Source organism: Volvox carteri (assembly GCF_000143455.1).
Source record: "Volvox carteri f. nagariensis unplaced genomic scaffold VOLCAscaffold_71, whole genome shotgun sequence".
Taxonomy (NCBI): Eukaryota; Viridiplantae; Chlorophyta; class Chlorophyceae; order Chlamydomonadales; family Volvocaceae; genus Volvox; species Volvox carteri.
In genome coordinates, this window is record NW_003307614.1 from 119,362 (window position 1) to 141,154 (window position 21,793).

The 21,793-nt window shown below is 53.5% G+C and overlaps 3 protein-coding genes across 3 annotated transcripts; 1 reads left to right on the plus strand and 2 right to left on the minus strand.

The window, feature by feature from the left end:
- Positions 1-1,175: 1,175 nt before the first annotated feature.
- On the minus strand, positions 1,176-9,603 carry VOLCADRAFT_107610 (uncharacterized protein; the record flags this gene model as incomplete). The annotated part of the gene is made up of 8 exons (XM_002957261.1): positions 1,176-1,251; positions 5,808-6,789; positions 7,027-7,077; positions 7,263-7,343; positions 7,622-7,780; positions 8,010-8,091; positions 8,614-9,101; positions 9,454-9,603. 7 exons carry the CDS (start codon positions 9,601-9,603, stop codon positions 6,730-6,732), a joined length of 1,071 nt encoding a protein of 356 aa, XP_002957307.1. The 3' UTR covers positions 1,176-1,251; positions 5,808-6,729.
- A 763-nt stretch (positions 9,604-10,366) lies between these two features.
- On the plus strand, positions 10,367-14,525 carry nuc2 (mitochondrial nuclease; the record flags this gene model as incomplete). Its single annotated transcript, XM_002957224.1, has 8 exons — positions 10,367-10,429; positions 10,513-10,607; positions 11,337-11,384; positions 11,936-12,062; positions 12,237-12,333; positions 12,646-12,720; positions 14,042-14,105; positions 14,341-14,525. Exons 1-8 carry the CDS (start codon positions 10,425-10,427, stop codon positions 14,523-14,525), a joined length of 696 nt encoding a protein of 231 aa, XP_002957270.1. The 5' UTR covers positions 10,367-10,424.
- Positions 14,526-19,981: 5,456 nt separating this feature from the next.
- On the minus strand, positions 19,982-21,715 carry VOLCADRAFT_98349 (uncharacterized protein; the record flags this gene model as incomplete). The annotated part of the gene is made up of 4 exons (XM_002957262.1): positions 19,982-20,542; positions 20,971-21,136; positions 21,265-21,338; positions 21,521-21,715. The coding sequence occupies 4 exons, from the start codon at positions 21,713-21,715 to the stop codon at positions 19,982-19,984; spliced, it is 996 nt and encodes a 331-aa protein (XP_002957308.1).
- Positions 21,716-21,793: the final 78 nt, after the last annotated feature.

Here is a 21,793-nt window from a genome sequence, read left to right on the forward strand (position 1 = left end):
GCGCGCTGCGCGGTATCCGATGGCGATTCCGCCGGAGAATCAACGTCCATCTGTGGACAATTAACAGGAATATTATTAATATGATGTTCCTTATTGGGAATAGCCAAAGGGCGTTCGTCTTCGTCGTCGGAATTAGCAGCCTCGGGCGCAGCAGGGTCCTGTTCCTGAAGGGATGCTTCGCGATACCTTTCATACGATTTTTGAAGCTTAAGGAATTTAGTCAAACGCTTTTGCGCGGCCTTATTGTAGCGCATCGCGTCAAGGAGGATCGAACTTGACCCTCGATACCAATGTAGCAGCTGACCGCTGAAAAGGTCTCTCGAGTTGCTGGCGGTCGCGCTCTGCGCGTATTTATAGCACCGTACTGTGTACCGGCTGCTACAGGTGCAGGTAGAGGCAGCGCGGCTCGCACGTAGTAGCAATCTTTATGCAGCATTCTTAACACCTGAGGTAGCTTCACGCGCAAGTTTGCAAAGGCTATCTGCAAAACCTAGGTTTGGAACTCGCCACCAGCGCCTCGGTGTGCTAGCGGGAAAGGGCGTGCGTCCTGTCTACTCTCAACCACAATGCCTAAGCACCGCAGCACAATTGAGGGACAATTCTCGCAGGGCTTGACGAGACACTCCTAACGCCCTATGCGTCCAATGGCACTCCTAACGGCCCAATGCGCAAATTTTACAAGTGCGTGCCTGCAGTGGCGGTTTACAGGATACGAGCCTAACAATGCTTAAGTACGCGATTGCATACAACGGACCTTGGATAGCGGCCTTTAGAGCCAACTGCTGTCGAACAGTGAGGCCTGCTGCTTGTTCCGCATTCAGCAGGCGGAAAGCGCCGCCGACCTCGGCATCTACGTCAAACCCTAAATCTAAAAGGGCAGCAACAATTGGCGAAATGGAACTATCGTCCTCGCCCCCCACAGAAAGCAGGGCTTGCCGAATGGTCACCATGTCTAGGTAGACCCGGACCCTGTGTGCTAATTGTATTGGAGGTCACTGTTGTATTTCGGCCAAGCCTTTCTCCTGCCTTCACTGCGTTAAGCTGGGTTAGTGGGACGTAAGGCCCAGTGCGTACTTGTTAGTCTAACTGTTTTTCAACGGCCCGTGTCTTCAGGGCCGTCATTTATAGCGCGCATTACGCTGGTTAGCTTATCCTGTTTTTGTTGTTCAGTGCGCACACACATCACACGCGACAACACACAGACACATTCATGCATTCGCACACGCGTGCGAAAGGAACCATCGACTGCCCCTGAGATGGTGACCAAAATCGGCGGCAGACCGAGGCGCACTCCCATCCTAACCTAGCCAGTGCAGCAGCTCCATCACTCTCTTCGTCCCTCTTATCCTCATTCCCCCACAGTAGCAGTACAGCAAGTCAGCCCAGCAAGAGCGTCGCTATGTATAGTGGCAGTACGTCCACCGCATGCAGAGTGGGTGTATGCCAGCACGCACTTGTGCCGCCAGGCGGGTGCTGCTTCCCTCCGCCAGGCACCGACCCATGGGTCACAGATGTGTCGCATTCGAAAGCGCATTAATGAAATGAAGGGGGGGTCGCATCTCACCATTCAACTAAGCATGCATGTGCTCGGTTGAATGCTCGGTAGCGTGCGAGTTTACCCCTATCAGGATGTTTGTTTGCATATCCCTCCAAGCGAGAGGGCTTGCACCTATGCTGATGTTCGTTCCAAGAAGTGAACTGAGGACTGATACTACGGTGAAAGATTTGCACGTAAATTTGCCCGTGCAATAAAACGCCCTGTAACTCGCTTACGCTAATCTCACATTCCAATATGCCACTGCACTTTCCTCTCCAGCCTGGCCACATTCTCTTCCTCGCAAACGTACTTGGGCACCTTACAATCCAACACCATACGGGCTTTGGAAACGCGGGCAGCTGCTTCACAAGGACCCCCCTATTTATCATACAGGTAAAGTCCAAACATGGGCCCCATAGGTGTTTGGTCCGCGGGTGTTCCGTACTCCGAAAGTTCCGGTGAGACTAGATGTGTCGAGAGACATGGAATTCGTTTACAGATAGACTCCGCCAAGAAACCTGAGATTGACAGACAGTTATACTGAACCTGGACCTGGACCTGGGATAGACCGACAGGCTGGCAATCATGTGTTGCAAACTTTTGGGTCTTGATCTCTGCTAGTCATAAAGCCGCGTGTCTCTCTTCATCGCTTCTCAGACTGACACGTTTGTGCCTGGCGCAAGTGGTGGTGAGCACCCACATCCACTCGTGTTGTACGGGCCCTTTACTCTAGCTGTGTCAGAGCGCACGAAGCCACTACTGTCAGAGTATCGAAAGGCAGACGTGTATGCAGTGAAGCCATAGCTGCCGAATGTCCTACACACAGAGTAGTACACACTTCTACGCAATAACGTCCTTTTATCTGTTAACAGCATTAGTGCGGACCTCCAGACGGAAAACATGGTGCAGGAAGGTTGAGAAACCGGAATAGCGGCGGGGACCTGCAGAACTGATGCGCCCGGAATGTGCGGCCTTTCAGCGAAAGCCATCATGGAGCCGGTTTAGGTGGCGACATGATACTAAGCCGACGAGTTCCACCTATTGCGCAGCCATCGTGTGTACATAGCGTGCGATGTCACTTTCTGTGTTTTTGAGAGACTCAGGCCCATGGGAAACGTCCATCCATCTCCCCTCCCCTTTTCCACACCACCACACCTTCATTCGCACACTTGCACGTCCACCGTGACGGCGCCAACAGAAGCACCCGCTGTTATCTGTTCCATTGGGTCTTACATACTCAATAAGCTTTCAACCGTCAGTTACACTGAAACTTCGTCAGCTAGGTCGTCTAGGTGATCTCACTACGCCCCAACGAACCGCGCTCTTGCGTGTGTCCAGTGCTTGGGTTCTCACACGCAGATATCATGGACCTCCGTCACGACCGCCACAGGCCCGCCACGGCATGAAATATTTCTCGCCTCGACAAGTTCTGAAAAGAGTTTTGAAACGAGAGCTGCAGTGGCAGTAGCAGCGAGATAGGATGGTATTATTATCCTTGTTCGTTCCCTGGGGGCTGTTGTGGGTTCGATTTCGATGTGGCGCACTCGTTTTTGGACTTAGATCTCGGCGGGAGATTGTCGGGAGTCCGTCGTACAATATATGAATTGAAACCTTACGTAAACTCGCTCTTGTTGGTGTGGCGGAAGAAATAACACAAGATCTTGATGGAACATGCATGTTACATATACATGCGAGACTCTCGTCTTCTTGATGAGGAGGGTAGGATTCGGGCTGGAATAGGGGAAGAGCTTTGTCGCAGAATTAGGTTGGATTTTATTCCTGGCACAAGAATTGGTCCGCCGGGGTCTTGAATTGTTCTGGCGGGCTCGCCGGAGGTATTCGAATTGCGCTGTGGAGCCCCGGAATTGGGCTGTGCTGGGCCTGAATTGGCCTGTCAGAGTGTCAAATTAGTCTGTCAGGGTGTCGAATTAGCCTGGCAGGGTATCGAATTGGCCTGTTCGGGATGTCAAATTGGCCTAGCAGGGTATCGAATTAGGCTGTTCGGGGTGTCGAATTGGCTGTCGAGTTGGCAGAATTGGCTCAGGCTGGCATCCGGAAGCACATGACTTTTACAGAAAAGGAATTTTCAGAAAAAATTTACATGGGGATCGCTTAAAAAGTGCCTCATGTGCATGTTGGTTTCAATCCTAGGGCATGGAACAGGTAAAATTGCACATGTCACGCCATATGACGTGCTAACAGACACAAGAAATGCGGCTGGCTCACTGTGGGGAAATACTGCAAAATAAGAACCCTCTTCAGAAGCTCTCGCCAGGCTCAACCGGCGAAATCCGGCTGAGTTCACCTCAGAGACCGCGATCGTGGTAGGCGAGACCGGGCTGGGGACGGATTCCTGTCAACGTGACGGTAACAGCACTAAGGGCGGACCTTGAATGCCGTATGGATCCTCTCATAATTCCGCTCTGATGGCGAATGTGCATCACGAGATAGAGTACGATCACAGGCTTGTTACATAAATCGGGCTTAGCTGCCCACCTGTGATGCTATTATTCTTAATATTGTTGGTCAACAAGAGTTGCTTCGAGAGCCAAACGACAAAAATCTGGCGTCTTCGCACTCACACTTATGGCGAGGGATCGACTGATCCGCGCCGGGCCTTATCGCACGAGGCCCTATCCTGGATGCGTAGCGTTCATCCGACAGATGAACAACAACTGAACATCCTCAAACCACAACGGAAAGCGCCTTATGCACTAGTCAAGCAGTGCCCTAAGTCTCAACTGAATCAAGACGCGATTCGTCCAACTACCTTCGGTTGACTTAAATAGCGACTAACTCGGTCGTGGCACATAATTAGTACGCTTCAGATGTTTTGGCGTGACACACACCTGGTTACCATACTCTAATAATGTAGGGAGGCAAGCACTCAGGGCCACAACTGCAATACCCACCAGTCAGTCACCGAGGCCCCACTGTTTTCCTACCCCACTTCATCGGCAGTTTGTCCAGTTCATACCCACACTACTCGTATGCATCAACAGGTTCGGGTGGAAACAATGGCGAATCTCCCATACACACCACTAAACTCAGTACCACGAGCTACAATGAAAACAAATGAAAATGCAGATGTCTGTCGAGAAGAATTTGTGCTCCATGTGTGTTCTGTGCCTCAATCCATCGAGCTCTCCGTTGGGCGAAAATTACTAATCGCTTTTTTGTACGATCGCCGTTAACTTGGAACACAACAAAATTGTTGTGTCAGCTATGTTATGGTTGGAGTTTAGCTCAAGGCAATTTAGTGTCAGTTGATGAAGCTGTTGGCGTTATTGCTGCTCAATCAATAGGTGAACCTGGCACACAATTAACAATGAGAACTTTCCATACTGGTGGTGTTTTTGGCCGCCAAGTGCTGGCCGCCGTGGACGCGGCCATTGGACTCGGGCAGCACCGATCGAAGTCCGGGCGTCGAATCAAAACCACCTGAAAGGAGATCTCCTTATACTGAATGAATGGGGTGTTGCCACACCCCAGTGCAGGGCAGGGCGCGTGTTTACATCTCTTCGTCCATGTGAATGATTTGATGAATGAATGAAAGAATGAATGAACGAATGAAAGCGGTTTTACATTGTGGGCGTCTCGCCATGCCACTGGTTCGGGTCGGTTCAGGTGGTAGTATCTTTTCGTTGAACACACACACACACACACACACTGAATGTATGAATGAATGAGTGCAGAGTACGGTAACCAGGCGTGTAGGGTTCCTGCCACTTCCTGGCCCATGTCTGGATTTGAAACCAACACAGTACACACGAGAAATACTTGTAAGTGCTCCCCTTACAGAGTTTTATAAAGTTCCTTCAACTCCCGCAATTCCGGATGCCTGACTGAGAGTTTCCGGGCCGGCCCCGCAATTGGTCGACATTGCTCGGTCCAAGGGTTTAAATTGGCACGGGGGCTACACCGGGACAAGTTAAATTGCCGGGACAGGCCCTTGAATTGGCCTGACAGGGACACGAATTGGCCTGGCAGGGACATTCCGTCAGTCAGGATTAGCATGTCGGGATGTCGCATTGGTCTGGCAGGGACATTCGGACACTCAGAATTGGCCTGTTCAGGGTGTCGAATTAGGGAAGCACGGGAATTGTGCGACCGGGGCAGTCCAAAGAATTGCTCTCCCCGACTTTGTGTCCTACCCTCTAGATGAGGACTTGATGTGACGATGTAAACGAGCACACACATCACACGCGTCAACACATACACACACATTCATTCATTCACACGCGCGTGCAAAAGGAACCATCGTCTGCCCCTGAGACGGTGACCAAAATCGGCGGCAGACCGAGGCGCACTCCCGCCCTAACCTAGCCAGTGCAGCAGCTCCACGACTTTCTTCGTCCCTTTTATCCTCATTCCCCCACAGTAGCAGTACAGCCAGTCAGCCCAGCAAGGAGCGCCGCTATGTATAGTGGCCGTACGTCCACCCGCATGCAGAGTGGGTGTACGGCCAGCACGCACTTGTGCCGCCAGGTGGGTTGCTGCTTCCCTAAGACAGGCACCGACCCATGGCCGCATTTGAAAGCGCAGTAAGGCCCCCGCCCCCCCCGCCTCAATAGTGCGCCCCGGACGTGGAAAGGCGGACTTCTCTCTCTCTCAAGGACAAGGGGGCTCGCAATGGCAGAGCGCAGATGAGGATGCAGACTCTGCCGCCGCCATACCCCTCCCCCACGGCCCCTCGACACTGACAGAGGGGAATTCGTGGGCTCCACACGCCCACCCGCTCAGTCACCCACCGCGCCGTACACCACCGGACATGCATGAACGTCATTGCCGTCCGCTTCTTCTTTCCGCCGTCCCCAAACCAGTCAGGGTCGAAGGAGAGGCAGCAAGAGGCAACAGGTAAGACTACGCTCGCCCGTCGGCTGCTCAACAACGCTTCCTACAATTTCGAACCCCAAGCATCCCACAGAAAAGCGAAGCCCGTTGCAGCAGCAAGTGGCAGAGATGCTCACGGGAGTGAAGACACGCGGCAATGACGGAGGTGACGGCTAGCTAGCACAGCACATCATGCATGGGGGGCAACGCGCCCTCGACGCCAGTGCCGCTCCGCCAGTGCCGGTGCCGTCACACGGCCAGAGGTGACCAGTGTCCGACTACTCGGTGGGTCGATCCTCGCAGCACCTTCCTCACCACCTATCGCCATTTGCAAATGGCTACGCGTTTACTTTGCGTACTTAGACCTTGACGGTCTTGGACTTCCGGCTCTTGATCATCTCCCGCATATGGGCACGGACCTGTGAGTGAGAAAAACACATGCAAGGGGGACACAGGCGACGTACATACAGAGCCGACATACATTACATACATACGAATTGGTGTGCAAATGCACAAAAAATGAAATTGCATGGCCTGCATACATACACTCAGTTACTTGATATGACACACGATGATACAACAGTGGAATGCTCTCGCTGTACGGACACAGTATGGCAGCCTTCCATCGGCAAACTCTGCAACAGTCACCACCTTACCTTAGGGGTCTGGGGCTTCTCCTTGAGCTCGTCGGTGAAGCCAGTATCGACCTGTACGACAACAGGAGCAGGAATGGACGGAACTCGGGTGAATGGTCTCAGGATATGTAGGGGGTGCGTGAGTAAGACCCTCCCCTCCCCTTCCCAGCCCCTCCAGGCAAAACCACCCACCTACCTGCTAACGTCCGCGGTTCGCAGCTAGGAAGGCAACCAGGCAGTGCTGCGGCGGCGGCAACCGTGGTGGCGGGCGCCAGCTCCAACAGCTTGGCGGCAGTGTCCTGCCCTGAAGCAGCGGCCGCCCGCGCCTTGGCCAGAACCTGAACGAGACGGAGCCGCACGTGTGCGTGGGAAAGCCACAGACGCGCAGCGACCCGTGGGTCGAGCATCCTAAAGTCCGTGTGGCTCCCTCCGTCACTGCAACAGTACCCTGCCACGTGTATACATGGCCCTGTAGCACACCTCATTTTACACCTACCTCCCACCACCACCAGCCCCGCACACAATACCCTTGCAAAATATAAAACACTTTACACCACATCAACGATCAAACCAACAGACATCCCATAGACCGCCCCATCACCCCCACACGCCACACCTGGAGCAGCATGGCAGTGGCGATGGGGTTGGGCTGAGATCGCAGCCGCTCCGCTCCGTAGTCCGCAAACGCCGACACCAGGGGCACCAGCGGCGGCTGCCAGTATCCCAGCGCCACGAGGCTCCAGATGAAGCTGGACAGCTCCCGGGATCCGAAACCCTACTCGTACATCACATCCGGAAGGGGTGGGGTTGGGTGGAAGAGTGCGAGCGCGCGCGTGTGTATGTGTTGCGGGGAGGGAGGGGTAATATGACTGGTTGGAATTGTACGTTTCGAAAGGCCCACGAAGAAACGACTCTCTGTCTACAGCCTCAGCAGCAGCTGCCAGCTGGCGGGCCTCCACCCCCCCCCCTCATTTCGGTCCCCAGCCCCCAGGCCCCTCCCGCACACCTCTGGCAGCGGCCATTAGCTGCCCTGACCAGCCTCTCCACCAGTTGAGCCAGTTGGAGCTGGTGGGGCCGGAGGGGCTTCTGGAGGTTAGGGCAGGGCAGGGGAGGGGGAGGGATTGCACGATGCCGCGCAAGTCAAGTCAAGAAAACAGCTGCCGAGACATGCGAGGGAGCGCCGACTGGCTCCGGAGCTCGCCAAGACCAAGAGAGTTCACCCAACGACGAAAAGGGCGACCATATGGCCCCCCGAATTTACATACACTGTGTATGATACACACCACAAACACACCACACCGCAGCCAGGGATGCGCCCCGCAAAAGGCCGGCCACGCCTTGCTCCACTCAAGCCATAAATCCCCATTCCATCCTCCCTCCCGCGCGCCGCAACACAGCTCCCGCGGGCCCCCCGAGGAAGTGTTCCATGTACCCCTTCCGGAGAACTTGAGACTAAAACTTCCCAGGCCCCATCCCCCTCTTTGCCTCTGAGCCCAGCAGTCGGTCCTTGCTTTGAACTTGGGCAGTTGTGCAGTTCCCTCAACTCCTTACACCTTTCTTGAATTGAAAAATTCCCTCAGGCGGCCGAATCCCCCTTTTTTTACCCACCGGCTGGGCGTTGCACCCCTCTCCCCTCCTCTTACTTCCACGACCACAGCGTAGTTGTAGGCGCCTCCCGTCACCACCCTCCGCCGCACAGGCGCAGCAGCCGTCACGTTCCTCGGCGGCGCCGCCGGAAACTGTATGGCTGCACGACCGATCCCACGGGACCTCGGGAATGTTTCCTTTCGCCCCTTGCCACCAGCGTCAGCCAGTAAGCGCGTCTCCAGCTCCCGTCCGCTTCCAGAAGCATCTCCTGTGCTACCGCTACGCCTGTCCTCAGAGCCCCTATCGGACCCACCACGGTCAGGAGGAGATTGGAACAGAACTTGTGGCGATGACGGTGACGGCAGTAGCCGCAGTCGCTGCATAATGCGAATGGCAGCGGCGGCCCGCGGCTGCTCGCAACGCCACAGCGTCACGGCCCGTCGTGCTGCCGCCGCCAACTCCTTAGGGTTCCACGTCGCCACCTCCGCCGCCGCGAGCTCGCCGAGCTCCTGCATGGTGGATGTGGGGGCGGTGTAATGCGCGGCGTACGGTATAGTGTACGGCGAGTGTACAGTGTACGGTGGTCGTGTTTCGTGCACACGAAGGTTGTGTCGTTCAGCATTTCCCCAACAATCGGTGCCCCCCCCGGCGCCCCCCAGCAGTAGCCACCGCCTCTCAGTTCTCCTCGGACACGTGTCACCCTGACGCCCTCAGACACGGACGCATTTTGCGCTGACAAAGTCCTCAGATGATGCTCCACATTTGCGCTGGGATGGGATCCTGTGGTTTTACTCTATGGACCCCTGGTGACTGCCTGCAACATTCAGAGGACATCGCGGGCCGTCTGGAGGTAGATCGCACCCGCAAAGTTGCGGTGTTCATGATCTTGCGGGAAGGCTTGAACCGTGGCCATCGCCGGCGCCACCGGGGTTGCTGCTCTCCGCCGAAGCCACCGCCGCCATTGCTCCTGTCGGCCCCGGCGTATCGGCTCGCCCGCGTGTGTTTCAGCATCATCCGCTGTGGCCGCGGCAGTGAAGGCAGGATGGCCTGGATAGGGACATCGGTTGAGACCGCAGCAAGTCACCACATTATATGGGCATGTGTTTTGCGGCAAACAAGGTCATCTCAAAATCGTCGTGGTGCGGGCCGTGTGCGGCCGCGTCGGCAACGAAGGCGGGAGGTTTACCTACCCATCGAGACAAAGGGAAAGGTCTCAAGGCGCCGGTATGACCAGGGATATGATGGCTCGCTAAAAAGCAGAAAGGGAATGAAGCTGTAGAGGGCTGCGTGAGGTCGCTGCTGAAGGCCCTATCTAGACAACCGACAGGTGACGGCACGGATGTGAAGCTGCAAAGCCGATACTCAACATCTACTAAGGATGCAACGCAGCGTCCTTCAATCGGCCTCCCAACAGTCTGTTCAGATACGTTCCGAGCAGTGCAAGATAATGCTCGAGGTGCTGATAAACAGACGGCTTCGAAAGCCTTCCTTTTGAGCATGGCAGGTTTATTAGGGATCAACACCATTGGATTGTCGCATGTTTGCCAAGACCACAACGGAACATAACGAACCAATTATGATGCATAACGTCGCATGTGCTACAGACTTAGTTGAAAGACACTTGCATGTGAGCAGAATACTTGTCCTAAAATAGGTAATCATACCGGTGTAGTGAAACGCAGACAAAATGATAGGCGCCCATGTACGGCGTGCTGTGCTATGCTTTTCATTATCGTCATGACCAATTAATAACACGTAGATCCTGACATTTTCACATGCTAAAGGCATTTGCGTGCTGAGGAGAGAGCGGTAGTTTGCGCTGTCGCCCGAAAATGAGGTGCGATGAAAGCCTTCCCCACACAGCTTAAGCTTAACGATACCTGATCTGATCTATAACAATGCATCAAAAACTACTTCCAGGATGCTCTTTGTGGGATTTGGCGTCGGTGTTGCGGTGGGCGCTGGAGGATGTTACCTATACCTGTCCGCGGTCAAGCAGCCTCAGGACAGACGTGGTAAGCCAGGCGCATCTGTCGTTGACCTCCGCTGGGTTTAGCCGCTTCCCGTACCAACAGGAATCCACGCGCATTTACCTGCGCCGTGGTAGCCTGCCGTACCTTCCCTCTAGCTTTCTTGTTGACCCGACCACCCAACCTATGTTCAGCGCAACATGGCCAATACGAGCAAGGACGCTTGCCTGCAGGACCAATATGAGCGCTAGCGTCCCCAAGTGCTCCACACTGCGCATTCCGTTCAAATCTGTCCAGCTGACCAGCGAGTGATTTTTCACGGCAGCCGTGATACCGTGACCCGGGTTTCCCCTGACCAATCCCCAGGCACCCCATTATTGGCTCATGGACTAACTACCCCACATGTATTGCTTGCAGTACACGTACACGGAATTCCTCCAGTTGCACAGTACCATATGTGCCTGTCCGGCAGCCTTTCCAACAGGCTTGATTTTCATTTTTTATGTCCTTTCGATGTTCGCACATCGCTACACGTCCCGCCGGCCCCAGCCCCAAAGGCCACCCCCAGGACCACTTGCAGCGCGCAAACTATCCAAAACACTCCTTCACGCACGACGGTAATGCTGCCTTTTTCCCCCCCACCGAGTTGGCACTTTTGTTTCTTATTAGGACGTCTGGGCGACCACAGTTGAGTCGTGTCATTGGAATGCATGATGATGATTTCCTTCCTTCCTCTGCCATACTGCTCTCTGTGTTGGTCGCCCCGACCTGCAGCGGGCCTTGGCATCAGCTTGGTGGAGGGACACCACGCCGCCAAGTTCGGTAAGAAACCATTCATTAGACCATTCGTTCGGAATTAGGAGTCCGATTCCGGATTAAGGGAGTTGAAATCCGATTTGGGAGTCGGGTTGGGGCTTGAATCCGGGTAAAAGGCAATCGTGCAGTCGGGCTTGAAGTCGGGTATCGACATTCGGCACGCCGCTGCTCGCTGCTGTGGGGGGAAGGCAGGGGGAAGCGAGTACCGCGGCTTCGAAGACGGGTGGGCTCTCCTCACTGCGCTCTGCAAACGGCGGTATTGTGATGATCGGCGATTACGTTGTTGACATGAAGCGCAGCAGCTCTTGGTGAGAGGCGTTAGCTCGCATTAGCGTTAGCATCACACGGCATCTCTGTCTGTCTGTCTGTCTGCTTGTCGGTCAGTCAGTCTGTCTGTCAGTCTGTCTGCCTGGCGTGCTGACTGTCGTCGGCCCAGTCAGGCGGTAGAGAGTCTTAATGCCCTAAGGCCCTTGGCATCACGTATTGGCAAGGCTGGATGGTGGTGGCGATGACGATGGCAATATTGGTGATGAGGTTATGGCCCGTGAATCTCGCAGGCGCACCAGAGACCGAGATCATACGGCAGTACGAAGGCTACGTTGCGGCGTACGACTACCGTACACGGAACCCCAAGTGGGTTCTGAAGCACATCACCAGGGCCTCTTCCAACGGAGATGCCAAAAGGTGTGCTGGAGGGGGATATGGGGGGTGTGAAATGCTTGTGTGTGTGTGCGCTCGTGTTATCGTCATCATTATCATTATCATCTTCATCATCATATACATGATCTGCCCACCCTTCCCCCTGCCGGCCATGAATGACCTTACACGTCATCCTCCCCCCTTCCAACCCCGCTCTAGGGAGGGCTCGGAGTTCTTCCCGGACCCGGGGATTGACCCAAGGTTCAGTGCCAAGCTGAGCGACTTCCGCGGCTCTGGGTACGACAGGGGCCACATGGTACGAGTGTACGACACTGGGTGGAAGGGAGACTGCTATACACGAAGCAAGGGGCGAGGATTTGGTGTCTTATTTAGCGATAAGAGAGAGGCTCCGTTGCGAAAAAAGATCCACTAATTGCGTGTCATGGGATCCGAACATTTGAAAGCCGCAGTGGGACGAATGCTTGAATTTCAATTGGATTTGGATCGGTTTTGAATTGAATTTGAACCAGATGCGGCTCGCGGGAGCACACAATAGCACACATAGAGCGTTCCCTTTTCCCCGCCGTATCCGCGATTGTTGACGGTTGACGGTTGACCCTGTCCTCAGACACCCGCTGCGGACCACAAGTCTAGTCAGAAGGCGATGGACGAGACATTCAGCCTCATCAACATCAGCCCGCAGGTGGGTTCGTGTGCGTATGTATGTATGTATGTATGTATGTATGTATATATGTATGTATGTATGTATGTATGTATGTATGTATGTATGTATGTATGTATGTATGTATGTATTATGTATGTATGTTGTTACAGGGTGGTTAACTTCGCCAGCGGCCCCCTTTCCCGGGGCAGTCCCTGCTCGCCCCTGCTAGAGGGGCACCCTAATCCGTCGCCCCATCCGACTTCAGAATGTATTCGTTGGGTTCGGCAACTCACCACCAGCATCCAACCAAATCTAGCGGATCAACGGCGCATCAACTTAGTTCCTGGTCAGCTCGCAAGTTGATTTTATCACGTCCTACATCGTCCATATGATGGGGGGCCACCTCCCATTTCATCACTCCTCAAACACCCGAGGAGTCGGCAGGCGGATTTGACCCCGGGTCGGCCGGGAGCAGAAGTCAGGCCTTAACCTCTGCCAGCCGCCTGCCTATAATGTATGATGTGTGAAGCAGGGGGGTGTATCTTCGCCCGTGGCAGCTACCCTGCGAAACCCTGCCTTCCCCGGTATTTCGGGGCACCCTCATCCAGTCACCCTAGTCAACTTCTCAGTGGATCGCTCAGGTTCCGCACCCACCACCAGCATCCAACGGAATCTGCCGGGTCGACAGCGGCCCAACTCCGTTCCTGGTCGACTCGCAGGTTAACTTTATCCCAGGTCACCACCGTCCATCAACTAGGGGCGCAATGCCTTCCACCATCGGAAGGACTTTGACCCTAATGGGTATCGATCCCGGGATCTCCCGGGGGCAATGGTCGCGCCTTACCAGTAGTGCCAAACCCTATATAATGTATGTATGTATGTACGGACATGTGTATGGAGCCGGTGAGGATGGTGCACGGGTAACTTGTGCGGAGACATGGCAGCAGTTGGTGCTTTGGTCGCCATCAGGGGCAGCTGAGGCCTGCCTGGACTTCCTCCTGGATGCATGGTTTCCCCCCTCCCCCTCCCCCTCCCATGACTCCCTGCTCTTTGCATGTATTTCCCCCCTCCCCTCCCCTGCCCTCCCTCCTCACTTCTTTCCTTACCTACTTCTGGAGTATCAGTCTATCTTGGCATCAGCTTCACTCGATCACTTGGTTCGTCTTCCCCGCTCCTCATCCCTCTCCGGGCTCGCTTACTACCTTGTATGTTTCCTACAAACTGGGAACTGGGAACACCCCCCGACCCCCCCGTCTGGTAAACTCTTGCCCTGGCAGCACCTTCACTCGTTCGTGGTTCGTCTTTCCCCCCTGACCCCCCTCGTACCCCCATCCTCTTCCTCATTCTTATTCTCCTTCAGGTCGGTGCGGGTTTCAATCGGGACTACTGGGCCAGGTTCGAGCGCTTTGTCAAGGAGCTGACGTGTAAGATAGGGAGGGAAGGGGAGGGGAGGGAAAGTGGGGGGGGAAAAGAGGAAGTGGGTAGAGAAACACCGGGTCGCGTGACCCTGATGAGAGCAACTCATAGAGCGCATCACACCCCACTTGCCTGTACGGCCTGGTTGGTGTGTACGACACAAAGATGCAACTGTGTTATTGTGTATGTATGTGTGTGCTCTTATGTGGGATCTGATCCTGGTGTACCTGCCGCCTGGTGCAGATGCCGCTGCGGACGTGTACATCGTCACGGGACCGCTGTGGCTACCCACGCAGTCGCCGCCGCCGCAGCAGCAGCAGCAGGATGGCGATGGCGGGGGCGGGGGCGGCGGTGGTGGGGAGGCGAGTGGCAAGGCCAAGGGAGGCAGATGGACGCTCGTACACGACTGGATTGGTACGGCACCTTGACATAATTTTATACCAAGTGATTTTACTTAGAGTTTACTTTATTGATACAACTATGTTTGTTGAGAATGTTTCTAGAAACCACGATTTTTCAAAATTAGAAACTAAGACCAATTTTGCTTTTACTTTTCCGATTTCGAAATATTTCTGACAGCCTTCTGCCCTTGGGCCCCCTCATGGGCCCCGTATGTATGTTGTTACAGGGTGGTTAACTTCGCCAGCGGCCCCTTTCCCGGGCTCTCCCCTGCTAGAGGGGCACCCTAATCCGTCACCCCATCCGACTTCAGAATGTATTCGTTGGGTTCGGCAACTCACCACAAGTATCCAACCAAATCTAGCGGATCAACGGCGCCCCAACTTAGTTCCTGGTCAGCTCGCGAGCTGCTATTATCACGTCCTGCATCGTCCATAAGATGGGGGGCCACCTCCCTTTCCAACACCCCTCACACATCGAGAGGTTGGCATGTAGATATGAACCCGGGTCCTCTGGGAGCAGAAGTCAGGCCCTATCCTCTGCCAGCCACCTGCCTTTGTTATATAGCCATCCAACTTCGGGCGGTTTTGGGGAATATTCAGAACACGTGCATGCGTGCTGGGCGGTGCATTTTGCGAAGCGATAGTCCAGCCAGTGTTAACACAGGCGCCTTGGATCTTGGTCATGCACTCTTTCCTGCATGCCCTTTACCCAATGTACAATCGCATGTGTCTACTCACGTCCCAGGAAGGGGGCCTTGGTTAGGGGGAATCGTTTTACCATCAGATGTTCAGCGCATCATGACAGTGTAGGCATATCTCCCCCCAGTTGAGGATGTTGATGTTCATCCGTTAGCTCCTAATGCGTGGTGTGGGAATTTGCCTCTGTGGGGAGACCCTGTTCTCCCGGAAAAGAGATTGAGTGTCACCCAGGGCTGGAGTATCGACACCACGCACTCCTGGTCTGTAAGGCACTGGAAACGTTAGGGAATGTTCTTCCTTGTGCAGGATGCTCTAGATGTGGTTATGCACACGCCGGACCAGGCAGGGCTAGCAATGCGCAGGGCATGGCATCAAACAGTGGACCAATACCTGCCCATTCACAGCTCTCAAAAATACAGCAAATCTTTGAGGCACTGCCCATAACGAATATCCATGATGATGTTGTTGTTGTTGTTACATGGTCGTGGGTGCGTTCCCCGTACCTGCAAACCACCCTAATACGAGCCGAGGGCTCAAGGGCTGCCAAATCGCCTATAAGCACCATCCTACCTCGCACTTCCAACGAAACAAGTGATGAAGGATACTAACGACCAAAGGGAACGATAAGAGTTGCGGTGGGACCATATGCGTTCCAGCATCCTTGCCAGGCGTTCAGGTTCCCACTTCATAGCGTCCTTCATATGCTCGAAGCGTGGGAAACCCATATCAGATCTGATTTTGTTGTACACCGGACAGTCCATCAAAATGTGCTTCTCGTCCTCGATATGGCTATCAGTGCCGCAGCAAGGGCATACTCGCTCCTCCCTAGGTATACAACGCCGTCCCTTACGCGCTCTGTTAGCCGCCAATGCCCAACAGCAAAGCCTAAACTGCATAAGCTTGCGGTTCACTGAACGCGGGATAAACATTGCGATATGCGGGAGCACCTCCTTCCTGCCCGCTTGCTCGGCCGCCAGACCCATCCAATGCTTATACTTCGCCATGTGAATTCCTGGTTGCTTGCCATCTGACGGGTACACGTCAGGCTGGACATCTAAACGCGTATGCTTCCAACCACTCGCTAATCGGTCCTTGAACTCCAAAACCGCACCTTCTGGCATTGGCCTGTTCATCAGCCACTCCACTCGTTCGTCTACCTCGTGTAGCCCTTGCAGGGCCTCTTTCCATACGTCGTGCCCCCAAAAACATAGAAAACGGAGTAGTAGTGTCCCCCATCCGGCCCCTTCGGGGTTGGAGAGGGACTCTGCGACCTCCTGTCGTAAAACTTGGTGTGCCACAGACCCACGCTGTAAATGGACATGGTTCCAAAACCTCACAACCTGCTTGAGAACGTGGTAGTGTAGGGGTAGCTGCGACAGCTCTGCAAACAGGAATCGGTGTGTTTGTCTGGCAGCTCCTACAAATTGTCGCATGAAGGATATCTGAAGCTGCACTGCTCTGTCCTTTAGGCATGCCTCGAAGGGCCCCTCTGCAAGGTTACTCGCATCACTCCGCCTCTTGAGCCTGTCCAAGACCTCAGCTAAACGGCCGCCACGCTTGACAACCATACAACAGTATTGCTCGTACCTGCGTATCGAAACACCTCATCCTCACATCTGGGGCGAACAACTTTAGCTTATCTAATTTTGCACTCAACGCGAACATAGCTGCTCTAGCTGTGTCATACAACTGCTGACGGCAGGCCCAGAACTGCCGTTCTGGCCCATACACTAACCCCAGATATCGTGCACTATCCTTAGCCGGTATGGCATCTCCAGCCAGCCTGAGCTCATCACACGATGCTTGGACAGCATTTCTAGTATCGCTGTCGCTTGCAAAAACGAGGCGTTCACATTTCGACACATTTGGTCGCATCCCAAATCATCACAGAACACGTCCACAATGTTGAGCAGCTCCCCCATGCGTCCCGGTGTTGTTGCCAGAAGGCTAACGTCATCGGCATAGAGGAGGATGGACACTCACTCACTTCCAACCTCCGGTGCATCCTCTGGCCGTGCCCCGGTGTTAATACCGTCGTGCATATCGATGACGTCCGCGAGAGTTTCAATGTAGAGTCCAAACAGCTCAGTTGATAATGGACAGCCTTGTTTCACACCCTGTTTTGACTCAAATTCACCTTTAGCCTTGCCATTCGTCTTGATGACCATTGTAACCTTGTCATACGCCCACATCAGTGACCGCAGCATGGACCCTTCAACCCCTCTCTCTTGCAAACGAAGCCACATTATCTCCCGTGGCACCTTGTCAAACGCCTTCTCAAAGTCAATTTGCACAATGATTAACGGCCGCTGTCCCGGTTGGCTGTGCCTAGCAGTTAGGTACTGCTTGGCAAAGAGATGATGTGTAGTACCGAATCCTCTTCTCAAACCCGCTTGGCCTCGGTGCCTAAGCGAGAGCATCTCCCCTGTGCGAACAAGCCTATCCAGGAGGACCAGCGCGTAACATTTCGCCAAGGCGCCAGCTACTGCTATGCCCCGATAGTTACTCGGCATGCTGGGATCCCCCTTCTTGTAAATAAGGGTGAGGACGGTAATTGTAAACTGCCGTGGGAAGTCCCCAGTCGCCCTGATATGTTCCAAAAGCACGTGCAGTACCGGAACAAGCTGATTCACTTCCCCCCGTCGCCTGCCCCTACCATTACCCGTCGCGGAGCCTTCTTCCTCTCGAGGCAAACGCGCATAGCGGTAATATTCTGACGGCGCTACTTTCAAACCTGGTGCCTTACTGTTAGGCAGCCGGTCAACAGCACGTGCGACTTCCTCCAGCGTGCGGGGGGGGTCTAGGATTTCTGCTGCCTTTGCAGTCCTGCCCAAAACCGAGTGGGATGACCCGCCATTTCCTGCCCCTCTAGGAACTGGCCCAAAGTTTATGAAGTTCAAAAGCCGGTTTTGCACCATCAGGCCCCGTCTCCCCTACACTTGCGTTTATAGCGCAGCAAAGTGTTCCCTGAAGACCTCAATATCATCTATCGCACATCGCTCCCTCAACTTCCCTCCTTGAGCCCGCCACAAAGCTCGTTGATCATGCCGACATTTGGCCATGAATAACGTATTTCAACAGTATGCTTATCATTTTTTGCAAGAACTGACTCGAATCTTTGATCGCGAGGGAAGGGGGATGTTTTTGAAAAAACCATAAAACCCTCATGCCATTTTTGAGTTTTAGTTTTTCAACTGCAGGACCTCCGTCCATATCGTTTTGTAGGTAGTCGGATGCTGCATGCTGTCGGATGCTCAGGCCGTGTACGACATTCACACAACAGCATCTGCGGTATGAAAGCTGCACCTTATCGGACCGACGCAAGAAAAACTGGCATCAGTATTATCCTGTCGGCCCTCTGTTGCAATATTTCCATTGCGAGATGTTTTCCTTATTTAATTTGCATTTGCAAGGCGTCATATGATGAGGTGGCAAACCCCTTTGGTGACAGCCAGGGTGTAGGGCTGCAGACACAACCTGTCATACCGTGTTACACAACTTGTGTATTCATATGGGCAGTGCTACAATGTCATCTAATTCGAGTTTGAATATGTGGGGATAGACGAACTCCTGGAACGGCTTCAAACCCCAGAATGTGATCTGTACTTACTTTGTGCAGCATTGTGTACGAGTATATGAGTGGCCTATTAGACAGGAGCCCTACCGTGTGTTGGCTTAGTTAGGAACGACACATCTTGTTGCCGGTTGGTGCACCTGCTGACTGTTGGGGTGACATGGTTCAGAACAGTTCGGAACCTATGCATTCTCTAGGGTCAGAGGATGAGAAATATTCATCCGCTGTGATACAATAGATTAGATACTGGCAAGTACTGGTTACACCAGTAAAAAAACGCAGTGACACATGCCATTTGGTGCTATAAGGTGATAAATCGTAGAACTGACAATGTGATAAAGTGGCCCAGAAGCCTCCCACTCTGTAACACTACATTACATGCCATTTTGATACCTACATACTGCCAGTCATCAGCAGCCATCTGAACATGTGCACACTTTTACTCATCTGCCCAACCCAACACAACAGTACATACTAAAACACCTAGCAGACACTTCCCTCAGAAACTGCACCAGATTGCCTATTTGGGCAACCCCGCAGCTTGCCTAACCAACTAGCAATTGACATCAGCAGCATTCCATGGCTAACGAAAGGGGCTACTACCACTGCATCAATAAGGACAGTAGCTCGCACACAGTAGCTCAACAAAACATGAAGATCGTGGCCATAGGTCCAAGGTGTCCACAAAGCTGTCCCTTCACCCAGCACAACAATTGTTGCGGTGAGGATGCATCAGGTGCTGCTGTGCAGGTCTTAGTACATGTGCATGACACCTTCACTTCATGCTATCAATGCCACTGTAGCAAGCTACATTTCCCTTAGAATATTTCAACGATTACTTTTAACAATAATTGTTAATTCGTTCATGATTCGACTCAAGTTTTGTACATGTTACGAGCCACGTCACATGCATCGAACATGACAGTTGTTCGTAAGCAAACCTAACGGGCTGGGGCCCTGGGCCCCACCAACATTATCCTAGTACGGCAAGACCGTGGTAGGGAATCTCCGGCAGGTAGGCCGAGATATAAGCTACCCGGGCGGGGTGCTCTGGCCAGACACTGACGTATCACATCTACTAGGTGTTCGGAGTTCAAGACTCCACTGCCGCCGTCTCTGATTGTTTCATACATGTCTATGTACGCTAGTGCTTGCCGCTGGGTTGGACTTATTCCTACTCCGGCGAGGACAGCCAACACCACGCTTCCGCTTATCCAGTCGACCCGCCAGGTGAGCAACTGCTACAGCCACGCAGAATGTACAACCGGGTGTTGGCTGACCGCTCATGCTTTTTGGGGTCGGGCGGCCAGGCAGCCTCTCGCTCCTCACAGGCCTTCCTCTTCTTCGTTCCTGCCCGCACCTTAAACTTGTTGTAGATGCTAGGATCCACCACAAAGTAAAGGCTGGGTTGGCGGCCCTCCTGGCCCGGAGCAGAGATGCCGAGTCGCTTGAACACGTCTTCGAGGTCATCAGCATTAATTTCCTTCATAGCTGACTCAGTCATCTGGAAAAGGTACATTGCCGGCACCATAAGAGCATCAATGACGGGGAAGTTGGAGGACTTGGGCCTCAAGTATGTGTCCATCTTAGTGCTCATCATACCATGGACCTCATTGTCTGTGAAGATGTTATACTGCTTGCATTCCGGGATATCCAGCTTCTCCTCCTTGCCCCGCTCCAGAGTCTTCGGGTCCAATGGCAACACATCGAACTTGCCGCCAGTCGCCAGTGCAGCATGCATGACTGCCTCAAAGAGGTAGCCCTTTAACACCTTCGCTGCCATTTAGCAGAGATATCAATTCCCCCCTTTCACATTTCCATGCCCGTTTGGCAAACTCGACAGCCACCCATTTGGTAGCAAAGTTTAGGTACTGCACCTCGAACTTGTCGTCAACCACAATATGGATCACGCAATGGCCAACTGAACCTATCGTGATGGGAGCAACCAGGGAGGCAGGCCAGGTCATAGGTGTGTTACAGGTGAAAGGCAGGTACAACTTGCCAAGAAACGAGATATCTGCAGCAATATGAACATGGAAGGACACAAGAGCTCAGCAGCAATGCAAACATACAGAATCAGTTTCCACTGGATAGAAGGATCATCAACATCAAAACTCAGGCAATGCAGGCGAAAACTGGGCAACGACCTTAAATGACATGAGGCTCAGACAGAGGACTAGCTACACTACAGTGCTTCACCTGAGAAACGTTGCTTGCATCTATGGCGCTGATCAGTGGCTTCTGCAGCTTAGACAACATCCAGTTGGGGTTCTTCAACGGCTGCTCAAGCACATACCGTGCTACACCGCCATAGTAAGTGTAGAGTTCCTCCACAGTTGCCTCTGGCACTGCACTATACATCTTGCTGCGGGCACATTTATGGTGCGAGGGAAAGCAAGTAACAACTTTTACTGTTTACACGCGGGACAATTGGCAACAAGTGCAGTTTAGTTAAGGGCCTAGCTCCCACACCACCCGTCCCACACCCAGCACCTGCGGCAGTCAAGCAGCTCCTTAAGCTCCCAGAAAGGCATGTACCAAGTCACAGCTACTGCCTTCCTCATCTCCTGCAGCCCGAGGGAGGGAGGGGTGACAGTCCTTCATTCTGATCTTCCTAGTTCATAAGGGACAAATAACTTTAGATGGCAACTTATGGGTGAGTCGTCCTGGATGCTGCATGCCAGGTGCACAAGCAAGGTCAGTGTATGACGGTACGCCTTCTAGTTCCATCTGGGCCCAAGATGCCTACCTTCATGGTCGTTTTCTTGGGTGAGGTCAACAGCACAATGTGCACTGCAGGGGCGGTGTCTGGCGACACCCCGTCGGCGAGTACCTGACAGGTAAGGTAACGAAGTGTCAAGGACATAATGAGCCCAATGAATCTGCTGGACAAAGAGCAGACCACGGCCTGTAAGCACATCATCAGCCCCCTGTCAGGGCACATGTATGTATATATTAGATTACACTGTGGTTTATGTTATAAGAATTACTAGTTTCATTCCAGGGAGTACAAGACGCCCAA